Here is a 13,226-nt window from a genome sequence, read left to right on the forward strand (position 1 = left end):
TCTCTCTCTCTAAAAATGAGTTAGTGCATAGCACATGCAAAATACTAGTTAAACTAGTCTTGACATTAGGGGTGCATCTTGGGTAGGCTTAATTCGAATCCACCCGCCACCCATTCCCTGGGCAAAGTTGGGTTGTTTTTTATAAGTTGAGTTGGGCTTAAACTCAAAAATCCCAATCCGACCCTAAGTTTGATTTGGTTATGGTTGAGTCAACCTGGCCCTACCCAACCCTATAATGAAACCTTGGAAAAATTCCAGATTGGATAAGTTTAAACTGAGTAACAACAACAGTCCATCTCTCTATTCACTACCTAACCTTTTAGACAGATGGCAGGCCTTCTGTGTTAAATATACCTAGGTCAGAAAAACTGCCACACTTGAAATTTGACTTTAGCTTGAGGGCCAATCATCAAACATCCTCAAACTTTGATTTTTTATATCCTCGTCCATAAAGTCTACCAATATGGATGGGCTAAGGCATACTTACTAATGTTAAGATTTATCATGTCATTTGAGATATGTATTTATCTGACCTGAAGTTCTCGTAATGTTCAAATTCTATTATCACCTTTTGGTATCATGTTATAATGGAAAAGAAAGAAGGATAAAATAATACCATCTGCTCTTCATTATCCAGAGATTCCTTGATGCTATCCACCTTCATCGACAGCCGCAATAGGCTACATCCACCACCAACTACAACACCTTCCTCAATAGCTGACTGTAAATGGCAAAATATTTCATTACAACATTAATTAGCCAACAGAAAGCATCAAGATAAGCTGAACTTACCTTAGTTGCATTAACAGCATCCTCAATTCTCAGCTTTTTATCTTTCAACTCAACTACTGTCTGTGCACCTACCTGTCATTTATTTCCAACATTAAATTTGGTGTAGCACAACACACAAATTATCCACACTTGTATGTTGATTCTAGAAAAGATTGGATCTAAAAGACCATAAATTACCTTAATAATTGCAATTCCACCACATAGCCTTGCTATCCTCTCATTCAATATTTTCTTTTTGAACTTTTCTTCAGTGTTCTGTAACATACCAGGGTTAGATAGATAAACTACATATTTTTCCCATGAATATGATGGTATTGTCATTAATGTATGTATAGAAAAGAGAACTCCAACAGGTTATCCAATAACAGTAAATGTGAAACTGACCCTAATTGTGATTTGCATGTGAGGATAGCAAATTCATTCAGAGCATACCAAGAAGATGAAAAGCTTAATTAAAGAGATTGTACTTGTAAAAATGCATTAGGAAAAAAAACTGCAGCCAAATTAAGCTAAAGTACCAGGATGATTCTTGTCACAAGCCAAACATAAATTACTATTTATAGATTTCTAATGGCGCCATGGTGGCTTCATAGGAGCATTGCATTAACTTGAGCATCCTGCCACTGCATGTTGGTAAATTTATTCATTTGTACAGTGAAGTTAGTCACCTAGAAATTTAAAATGTCATAGTTCTGTAGATACAGTATTTTGACCTTTTCGGTCTTCACATCTTGTAATATTTAATAAATATCAACTTACTCATACAAGACTATCTATAAGTGTATACCTTAAAAAGTCAGTTTAACATTCTAAGACTACTTTTTGCAAACTATAAAAAAATCAGAAAAGAAAAAACTTTTTCCATTTTTCTATTTTCTTGCACAATAGAGAAGCAGCAATCATTTACATTTTATTTTTCTGATGGAAGTCACTGCATTTAAGGAAAAAAGACATTCACTGATTTTTCTGTTGCTCACCAACTTTGAATTAAAAAAAAAAGAAAAAGAAAAATTGCAGTATAACAAGAAGGCAAGTTTTATCCATTCAATGAAGCTCAAGAATGAAACAAAAAAAAAGGATAGCATGAATAATAAATAAAAGTAGCAAGATCAGGAAAACCAGATGCAAGTAAAATTTAATCAAACATAAAGGATAAATATGACACTGGATTTAGCTTAAAATGAAAAAGTAGAGCAGGAATCAAATGTAGCCAGGTACTCAATAGTCACGCAGATGATGACTTGTAATGATTGATCAAATACTAGAATCTCATGTGAATAGTGGGATGTAACTTCAAACAAGCTCATGTACCTCTACAAGATTTCTTAATTGAGTAACCCTCTTTTCCACTGCATGCTGGGTGCTTCCATTAGTAACAATTAGTGTTGAATCCTTAGTAATCACTACTTTCACTGCAGAACCTAAAACCTCTTTTCCAGCATTTTCAAGAGTCAGTCCCATCTCATCTCTGACTACTGTGCCTGTGAAACAGATAGAAATATGAATAGAGAGCGAAAAATAACAAACAAAATCAGAAGACTATAGATAAATGAATGATCTAAGATCATATGGTTGAGAAAAATTCATTAGTAAAATATACTCATTTAGTAATTTGTCTATTACTAATCTAGCTTTATGCATACACTTTAAAAACCATCAAACTACCTCCAGTCAAGATAGCAATGTCATCCATGCAGTGACTCTTGCGCTCTCCAAAGGCAGGAGCTTTAATAGCAACCACCTTCAGCACACCTTTGAGTTTATTCCTAATTACCGGAGCTAGAGCTTCCTCCTCAATTCCCTCTGCAATTATCAAGAGTGGGTACTTATCTTTGACTGCACTATCCAATAATTTAAACATCTCCTTTGCATTTGTGATTTTTTTGTCAACCAAAAGTATCTGCATAGCAAAAGTCACACTAGAAACTTGCTTTTCAGAGTAACACAATGTTAATGAGAATAACAGACTAACTACCTTGCTATTTTCGAACTCCACTGACATATTTGCACAATCAGTAACAAAGTAAGGTGACAAATAACCACGATCAAATTGCATCCCCTCTACAATTTGCAGACTGTTCTCAGTGCATTTTCCATTCTCAATTCTAACTACACCTTTTCTTCCGACTCTTTTAAGAGCTTCTGCAATCATATCCCCTACACTATAGTCATTTCCAGCACTAACTGCTGCAACATCAGCAATTTCATGGTCATCAATCTGCAATAGAAGCATGTTTCTACTGTTGACATGCCATCATAAAAATGCATCAAGAATTATGTGATGAAGAAATCATGGGGGATTGGAAAAAAAGGTTAGAACACTCAATTTAGATAAAGTAACATTTTTTTTAAAATGTTGGGAAGCGAATTTTGAAACATCACAGGAAAGAGGTGGAGATGAAAAAGAAATTAGCTTCAATCAGCTTGTAAAGAAAAAAGGAATATCTAGCAACTATGATATTTCCATAAATTGGGCTACCACTTGACAACATTCATTCAATAAAAGTAAATAATATATTAATTACAGGGTTATGTCAACCTTACCTCCCTTGACATCAATTTGAGTTCAGAAACAAGAGCCCGGGCAGTCTTTTCAATTCCCCGTGCAATTTGAACAGGATTAATTCCCACAGCGAGTACCTAATTATGAATATAAAGAGAGCCCTTTTACCAAAACAATATTATATATATGTGTGTGCGCGTGTGCGCACGCGCGTGTGCATGCATGTGTGTGTGTGTGTGTGGGTCTTGCCCCTGAAATTTCAAGAGAGGTGCGTATAAGTTATAAGAAATGATATTACAATTCAATTCATAGCAATGTGAGAGATGAAGAAGCACAGATTGTGCATCACTATGGAAGGAGGGGGAAAATAGAAAGGGTATAATCAAGATATCTCTACTCTAGCAAGCTGAATTGGAGGATGGACAGGATGCTATTTAAGCATGCAACTAAGTACTTACCTTCACACCTTCAGCGATCAAACCTCGAGCAAGAACAATAGAAGTGGTGCAACCATCACCAGCAAGATCATTTGTCTTTGCACCCGCTTGTCTTACCAATTTAACACCAACATTCTCTAATGGGTCCTCCAATTCAACCTTGGCAAACCAAAATGAACTAATGAGGAGCAGAAAGTTTTCAAAATGGTCAAGGAGAAATAAAAACTTCTCCTGAGAAAGTGGATTTCTGTATTTCAGTTCGTTTATCTAAAGTTTTTTTTTTTTTTTTGAAGGGATTTGTTTATCTAAAGTTGACGCAAGAAAATAGAAACATTGGGAAAAGAAACTTCACTCATCAATTAACCACTTTATCTCCTACAACAGAAACCAAATGAAAATGATCTTTCTATTGAAAAGGAAGAGAATTTCTGACAAGAAGACATATGCTGTCCATTTTTGTCTAAAAACATCAAGCAAGTCCCATTTTGATTTCCCAGAAAAAAAAAAAAAATCTAGTTATCCTATAAGGACCTCATTAGTGCATCCATCACAGACTGAAGGCAGAGAAAAAGAACTTTGCAATTGAAATAGAGAACATATATATGTTGATACAATCACAACCTAGCAGCTACTAAAAAAACCAGGCTACTAATTTCTAACTCATCTAAAAACCATAAATCTTCAAGCATTGCTCCAATTTAAGAAACACAAATGAAAATCCAAGATAAGACTAGATCCTGAATTATGCAGTTCTACTTTCTCACCAAGAGGAAATCATTAAAAGGCCCCATGGAAGCAAAGCAAAAGAATTAGAGAGGCTACAGTTCCGTAGTGATCCAAAACCAAACCAGATAAACAATGCCTATTCTTTTATAGTACCTCCTTAAGGACGGTCTCCCCATCATTAACAATCTTAGGGGGTCCGTACTTGTTCTCCAACACCACATTCCTGCCCTTCGGGCCCAGGGTCACCCCAATCAATTTTGCCACCAGGTCCACCCCAGCCTGCACCCATTCATCCATCCAAGATCCAACACAGTGTTCAGCAAATCAAAGCAGTAGCAAATTAACAATGAAAAGAGTTCATTTCAGCAATGGGATTGAGACTGACCTGGAGTTTCTTGGTGGCCGAGAAGTCATGGTTGAAGTGGACCTCTTTGAAGATGGGAACTGGAGGAGGTCTCTTGGGTGAAAAGGGTAGCTGGGGAATGGTGACGGGGGATGGAGAAGATGATGCCATGGTCAGTTGGCTGCGTGCTTGGTGGCGGTAGAGGCGGTAGGATAAGGTGTTTTGTAACGAATAGAGAAGCCCGAGCCCGGACGCTTGGAGGGAAAAATATCTTCCCGAAGATCTTTTCTTCGTTATCTCGTATCAATATTGAAATGACGGCGTTACCGGCGTTACAGGTTATCCAATTATAAAGGGACCTAACTTTACACGCACGCACACACGCACAAAAAAAGGGTGAGGTGGTGGCTGGAAATGGGCGGGGCCGGACCATGTCTCTATCCAAGCCTGGTTTAAACTTTTTTTTGGGCTTCAAGTTAGCACAAGCCGGATTCCCGAATTTATAGAGTGGATTATGATTCGTTGAATCATAAGCAACTTTCTTACTGATAATTCAGAATTCTAATCATTTTCACATATCTTGAATCATACACAACTATCATACCTTCAGAAGATTATATAGAAGCTTGAAAATATTAATATTCAATAGTTGTGAGCCTAAAGACTTAAGAAAGAATGATAAAGTGTCACGCTCCCGATCCGAGATTGTGAATCGAGGGTCATGGCAACCGCTGCATACTCATAGAAAACTCTTCCCATAAGCATGCAAGGCATCTTATCATATTATCTTAAAACAACAGCGGAATAATTAGTCAATAATTCAAATTCAAAACATAACGATCTAATTTTTTTTTCTTTAATATCTCAATAAATTCAACAACGATTCATAGGCTTTACATCAAATTCAATAAGCCTTTCAACCTAAAATAAAAGTATGAAAATTCTGCTTCTGATCACTCTTCCATTCATATCTTGTATCATCTTAATTCCTCAACATCTGTAAAAACAGTAAAATAAGAGGTAATGAGCTAGACAGCCCAGTAAGCAATGATCACTTCTCAACAGATTTCATTAGGCATATAAGTAAATAATCATTTATAGAAAATAAGCATATAGAGTTCATCAATTCGAAATCAATTTCAATTATGCAATATAATTCATGTCAAATTCATTTCTTTTTCGAAAATTCAAATTTCTTTCGGGATTTCAATTTCTTTTGTTCTTCAATTTTTTTTCGTCAACCATGAGCTATGACCACATTTTCTCTGTGGCAGGATCATAATACCGCGTATCTGCTTGCGGTAGGCTGCGAATCATGTGGCAGCCATGTCCTTTGGAATCGTTGGTATCGCTGATGGTTTGTCGCTGGTCTCTCTGGCGACATGTCGCTGGTCTCGCTGGCGACATAAACCCTCAGGACAATCAATTGCCAACGTATATGCCCCCATTGGCGGAGTCCTTTACATAGTCAGGTTATCAATTCATAATGTTTCTTATATCATAATTCTTCATAAATCATATTTCATATTCTAATTTCGATAATAAAACATATAATCATGTAGTATTGAAATCAATCAATATAATGCATTATGAAATCAATATGTTCAATCATGCTTCATCATAACATTTCAAATAAGATATTTTCATAACAAAATACCATTCATCCAATTCATGCATCGTTTCACAAATCATGTCAGAAAAATACATTATAATTTGCCGATAAATCTTGAAAAAGTGAAACATTACTTACCTCGAATGCATTCCAAGAAATCCACATAATTCTATAAATTTTTTTCCAAAAATTCTGTTCATAGATCATATCGCGATATCCTATGATCAAATATCCACAATCCTATACAGAATCAATTTCAATAATTAGAAAGAATACGAATACCATATTTCAACGGTTTAGATTGGGTCCGATCATCTAATTTCATCTAATCAAAATCTAATTAGGACCTAAACGATCCAAAGTTTGACTATCAGATCAAATCGGATTCGAAGTGATAGGATCGAGGTTTCTTCATCGATTTCATAAAATCAAGTAGAGAGAGAAAATCAGAGGAGAGAGAATTCATGAGGTACAATTCGAATTGATCAGGTGACACAATCCAACATTACGATTGATCCAATATCTCGATTGGTGAAATCAACGTGATCAAATCAAGTCATGGCTAGATCGGAATCATGGATGATCAAATCTAAAGATTCATGGTCTGATCAAGATGGGCGCCAGTACGCTGTCTGACAACCATGGATCAGGGTTCTTCATTAAAATCAGATCAGAATTATTAAAAGAATTTTTTTCATTTACTAACCTTTTTAGAGAGAGAATCAATCAAGAGAGAGAATATTTTAGAGAGAGAAAATTTTAGAGAGAAAATTTTAGAGAGAGAAAACTTATCTTGAATTCTTCAGACAATATGATTCAACAAATTCGATCAATCGGATCAAATCATGCTGAAATTATCATATGGATAATTCAATAAAATCATGAAAAATAAAATCTAAAAATACTTGATCTGATCAAAGTGGATGTCGGTATACCGTCCGACGATCACGGATCAAAAATTTATCATGAAGATCATTTAAATTCATCATCATTCTTCTCAAAATTTTAGAAATATTAGAAGAGAAAAATAATCTAGAAAGAGAATTCTAGAGAGAGAAAGTAGATAGAGAAAGTTCAATTCTAGAGAGAGAAAATACTAATTCAAGTTGAAGAGAGAGAGGGAAGCTTTCTTTCTCATATTTTATTATTTATATCATTATTTATTAATTTATTTTTATTATTTTTTTTTCTTCTTCTTTTCTTTCCCCTTTTTTTTTTCTTTTTTTTTCTTCACGGAAGAGAGAGGAGAGAAAATCCTATTTATTATATTATTATATTATTATTATTTTATTTTTTTTCTTTTTTTTTTTTTCCTTTTTCTTTTCTTTTTCTTCTTTTTCTTTTCTTTTTCTTTTCTTTTCCTTCTTCTTCTTTTCTTTTTCTTTTCTTTTCCTTCTTCTTCTTCTTTTCTTTTTCTTTTTTTCTTTTCCTTCTTCTTCTTCTTCTTCTTCTTCTTCTTCTTCTTTTCTTCTTTCTCGTGGGTTTCTTTTGGGCTGAAACAGAGGACCTTGAGGTCCCCTCGTTGGCTGGCTAGTCGGCGGCACAGTCGGCATGGGGCGACCGTTGGCAGGAGAGGAGACGATCCGACGGCAAGAGGCGGCCAAACCGGTGGTCGGCGGTGACCACCGGCGACGAAAAAACGGTAAAAAGGAAGATTCTTCCGCAACAAAAGCCGGCGACTCCGGTCGTCGGTGAGTATGCACATCGGCACGGGAAGGAAGGGGAAGAAGAGAGGAAGGGGAGGAGGCTTACCTCCATCGCCGGTGAAGCTTTTCCTGTGAGAAATTGGACGGCACAGTGACGGGTCTCCGTGAGGAATTTTCGGCGATTGCCGCCGTTTTGCTCCGAAATTTCTCGATGAGAGGAGAGAGGAGGGTTCTCCTCCTTGAATAGAGCCGGAGGGAACTCGTCTCCGACTCCGATTGAGAGCCGGTGAATGGAGGAAGAAGACTCCCTTCGGGAGTTCTTCTCCTCTGTTTTCCTTCCCTCTTTTTTTTTTTTTTTCTGTTTGGCTGGCTGGGCTATCACATTCTTCCCCTCTAAAAGAAATTTCATCCTCAAAATTTTTCTTGCCTGAGTCTTCATATTTTCTTACTTGAATCTCATCCTCAAATATTTCAAAATTCTAATTCTTAATACAAATTCATTCTTAAATCATTTCATAAGGAAAAATAATCAATACATTAATATCGATCTGAAATGGAACCATTCATTTTCTTATTCATCAAAATCAATATCTCAAAGATTTTCAATATTTCAAGATTTCAAAATTATGATCTCATTTCCTGTAAAAATTAATGTTCAATATCTCATGACTCAAATTAAAATCAAATCTATCTCTTGTGAATAGAAAAAGGTCAATATCTCTATTCTTGCATAAAAACTTCATTCATCATCATTCATTCATTTATTTATTTATTTTAAAATATTAATCACTCTTAATTTCAACCCATCATAAGATAGAAAAACATACTTCTATGAATCATATGATGACATCCCAATCAATCAAAATTCAAAAATATTTTCTCTTATTCGTACTTTCAAAAGTTGAAGATTTATCATTTCAATCCCATTCTCGAACTTTTGATATTTTAATTCTCGATACAACTTCATCATTAAGTCATTTCATAAAGATCAATATCACCATTGTTGATTGAATCAATATCACTATTTCTAGTCATTGAAATTTTCTTACTCAAACCCTCAAACTCTTAAATATTCTAATTCTTGAAGCAAATTTTATCGTTAAGTCATTCCATAATAAAAATCAATAACTCAAAAATTGATCTAAATCAAAACTATATTTTTCTTATAATCAAAATCAATGTCTCTATTCTAAGTAAGTATATCAATTTTCTTTATCTAAATATTAACTATTCTTAATTAATCGATTCATTATCAAATTAAATTATAAATAACTCTAATCCATCTTTTGTAGAATAATCGTCAATATCAATAGATAACCTCAATCTTTTCTATTCAGTCAGAGAAATAATAATAATCAAAAGAATCCAGACTTTAAATTTTATTATACTCTGGAGATAAATATTTGAGTATAATAATCTAAGATCAAAATTATTATTCAATAAACAATCTCAAATTCTTCCTAGTAATTAGAGAATTATAAAATTCAATTCTAGGATAGAGAAAATTTATCTCTAAATATTCTAAATCAAAAATTAAAAATCAAGGGTCCACTCATCCTAGAATTAGGATGCTAAATATTTTTGTAGCATAGTAGGTGGAAGCACTACTTTTAAAAAAATCACATTAGGATATCTAAGATAATTCAAAATTTTAAAATATTATTATTTCTAATATCAATAATTTTTTTCGTATCAAACCATATCATCTATCATAATTCTTTAACTCAAAGGGTCAACATTTCTGACTTACTCAAAATAATCTAGATTACCATGCTTCCGCTGCGCACTCTGATCTAACAATCAAAATTTCTTAGCTTTACCAAAAAAAAAAATTTTGATCAAATTATTTCTTTACCTTATCAATAGAAAAGATCTAAAATTTCAAATTTTAATTGAAGTCAAAGATTAACTTTCGATTCTCATTCATATCTTTACTGATGTACAATAATCTTGATTAACCCTTGAGTCCAATATCATATTTAAACCATCATATAGATTTACTATAATCAATATGAATCAAATCTTAATTCTCATATCAATTCAATTCGATAATTTTCGAACCAAAAATCCTTATAAATCAAATTAATGAAAAAAATCCTTCGATGCTCCACCAAATTTGGACATAATCAGAATATATAAGAATTTCAAATCATTATTTTTTTTTTCTAAAATTTTTATCATCAGGATCTTCAATATTTATCAAACATCCTTTCATAATAATCATACAAGCTTCAAAAATCAAATCTCCATTTAATGGTAGTTTCAATTAAGGACCTCGTTAACAAAAGCAAATGAACTCCATATCAATTCTTAAATCCAAAAATTTTTAAATTGTAAATTCACATGAATTCCTTAATCTGAAATAAATATAAATCAGATCTTTTATCTTAATCTAAAGATATCAATTTTTCATTAACAACCTCAACAATAATATCAAAAAAAATCTCTTGATCAACTTAGATACGAAATCTTTAAATTGAAATTTCATACACATCATGTAGTCTCCAAGAGACATAATAAGATCTATTATCTAGATCTAAGGATGATGATTAAAGATTCCAGTATAATGAATATTCTACAACCTCATAATCGATTTCATCAATAAGAAATAGGTTTTTTTGCAATATCCTCAAACATGTATTCATCCTAATATGCCACTTTATATATGATCCACATATCAAGTTTACTTTCGATAAATATTCCAATCAAGCATCATAAAAAATTTTTCTTAGTCCATTCTGGAATAATATTTTATCATCAAATCTTTATCTTGCCAATAATAGTCAACTTCTCAACTAGAAGTAATATCATAATATTATCCTCACATCGAATTTGAACTTACGATTCACTTTGAATAACCAATAATCAAATTAATAACCACAATGTACAATAAAGTTTTACGTCAATCCTTTTGTAATTACTTTCAATCAGAATCTAACTAATTATATAATGATCAATAGATCATCCATCATATTTCAAACTTCATATGTCATAATCTCTTATGATCCTTTCATACATAATCTCAATGTTTAATCAAAATTTATAAATATTTTTTCCACTATAATTATCAAAGATCTACACTATAATGTCCCTTGTGTCTATCCACTAACACCCATTCAATATCTGATTCTATGTTTCATAATTCATCCACTTATGCTCTGATACCACTATAATTGTCACACCCCCGACTCGAGATTGTGAATCGAGAGTCATGGCAACCACCGCATACTCATAGAAAACTCTTCCCATAAGCATGCAAGGCATCTTATCATGTTATCTTAAAACAACAGCGAAATAATTAGTCAATAATTCAAATTCAAAACATAACGATCTAATTTTTTTTTTCTTTAATATCTCAATAAATTCAACAATGATTCATAGGCTTTACATCAAATTCAATAAGCCTTTCAATCTAAAATAAAAGTATGAAGATTCTACTTCTGATCACTCTTCCATTCATATCTTGTATCATCTTAATTCCTCAACATCTGTAAAAACAGTAAAATAAGAGGTAATGAGCTAGACAGCCCAGTAAGCAATGATCACTTCTCAACAGATTTCATCAGGCATATAAGTAAATAATCATTTATAGAAAATAAGCATATAGAGTTCATCAATTCGAAATCAATTTCAATTATGCAATATAATTCATGTCAAGTTCATTTCTTTTTTGAAAATTCAAGTTTCTTTCGAGATTTCAATTTCTTTTGTTCTTCAATTTCTTTTCGTCAACCATGAGCTATGACCATATTTTTCCTGTGGCAGGGTCATAATACCGCGTATCTGCTTGCGGTAGGCTGCGAATCATCTGGCAGCCATGTCTTTTGGAACCGCTGGTCTCACTGGCGGTTTGTCGCTGGTCTCTCTGGCGACATGTCGCTGGTCTCGCTGGCGACATAAACCCTCAGGACAATCAATTGCCAACGTATATGCTCCCATTGGCGGGGTCCTTTACATAGTCAGGTTGTCAATTCATAATGTTTCTTATATCATAATTCTTCATAAATCATATTTCATATTCTAATTTCGATAATAAAATATATAATCATGTAGTATCGAAATCAATCAATATAATGCATCATAAAATCAATATGTTCAATCATGCTTCATCATAACATTTCAAATAAGATATTTTCATAACAAAATACCATTCATCCAATTCATGCATCGTTTCACAAATCATGTCAGAAAAATACATTATAATTTGCCGATAAATCTTGAAAAAGTGAAATATTACTTACCTCGAATGCATTCCAAGAAATCCACATAATTCTATAAATTTTTTTTCAAAAATTCTGTTCGTAGATCATATCGCGATATCCTATGATCAAATATCCACAATCCTATACAGAATCAATTTCAATAATTAGAAAGAATATGAATACCATATTTCAACGGTTTAGATTGGGTCCGATCATCTAATTTCATCTAATCAAAATCTAATTAGGACCTAAACGATCCAAAGTTTGACTATCAGATCAAATCGGATTCGAAGTGATAGGATCGAGGTTTCTTCATCGATTTCATAAAATCAAGTAGAGAGAGAAAATCAGAGGAGAGAGAATTCATGAGGTACAATTCGAATTGATCAGGTGACACAATCCAACATTACGATTGATCCAATATCTCGATTGGTGAAATCAATGTGATCAAATCAAGTCATGGCTAGATCGAAATCATGGATGATCAAATCTAAAGATTCATGGTCTGATCAAGATGGACGCCAGTACGCTATCTGACAACCATGGATCAGGGTTCTTCATTAAAATCAGATCAGAATTATTAAAAAAAATTTCTTTATTTACTAACCTTTTTAGAGAGAGAAGCAATCAAGAGAGAGAATATTTTAGAGAGAGAAAATTCTAGAGAGAGAAAACTCATCTTGAATTCTTCAGACAATATGATTCAACAAATTCGATCAATCGGATCAAATCATGCTGAAATTATCATGTGGACAATTCAATAAAATCATGAGAAATAAAATCTAAAAATACTTGATCTGATCCAAGTGGATGTCGGTATACCGTCCGACGATCACGGATCAAAAATCCATCACGAAGATCATTTAAATTCATCATCATTCTTCTCAAAATTCTAGAAATATTAGAAGAGAGAAATAATCTAGAGAGAAGATTTTAAAGAGAGAAAATAGAGAGAGAAAGTTCAA

General features: G+C 33.2%; 1 protein-coding gene across 1 annotated transcript; it reads right to left on the reverse strand.

Annotated features, from left to right (window-relative positions):
- Nucleotides 1-562: 562 nt before the first annotated feature.
- LOC140857739 (chaperonin 60 subunit beta 4, chloroplastic-like) lies at nt 563-5,041 on the reverse strand. Its single transcript, XM_073256941.1, has 10 exons — nt 4,844-5,041; nt 4,612-4,737; nt 3,754-3,891; nt 3,337-3,432; nt 2,768-3,010; nt 2,458-2,692; nt 2,104-2,273; nt 970-1,047; nt 793-864; nt 563-721 (listed from the first exon to the last, which is right to left on the reverse strand). The coding sequence occupies exons 1-10, from the start codon at nt 4,970-4,972 to the stop codon at nt 578-580; spliced, it is 1,431 nt and encodes a 476-aa protein (XP_073113042.1). The 5' UTR covers nt 4,973-5,041; the 3' UTR covers nt 563-577.
- Between the last annotated feature and the right edge of the window lie 8,185 nt (nt 5,042-13,226).

Source organism: Elaeis guineensis, chromosome 1 (genome assembly GCF_000442705.2).
Source record: "Elaeis guineensis isolate ETL-2024a chromosome 1, EG11, whole genome shotgun sequence".
Taxonomy (NCBI): domain Eukaryota; kingdom Viridiplantae; phylum Streptophyta; class Magnoliopsida; order Arecales; family Arecaceae; genus Elaeis; species Elaeis guineensis.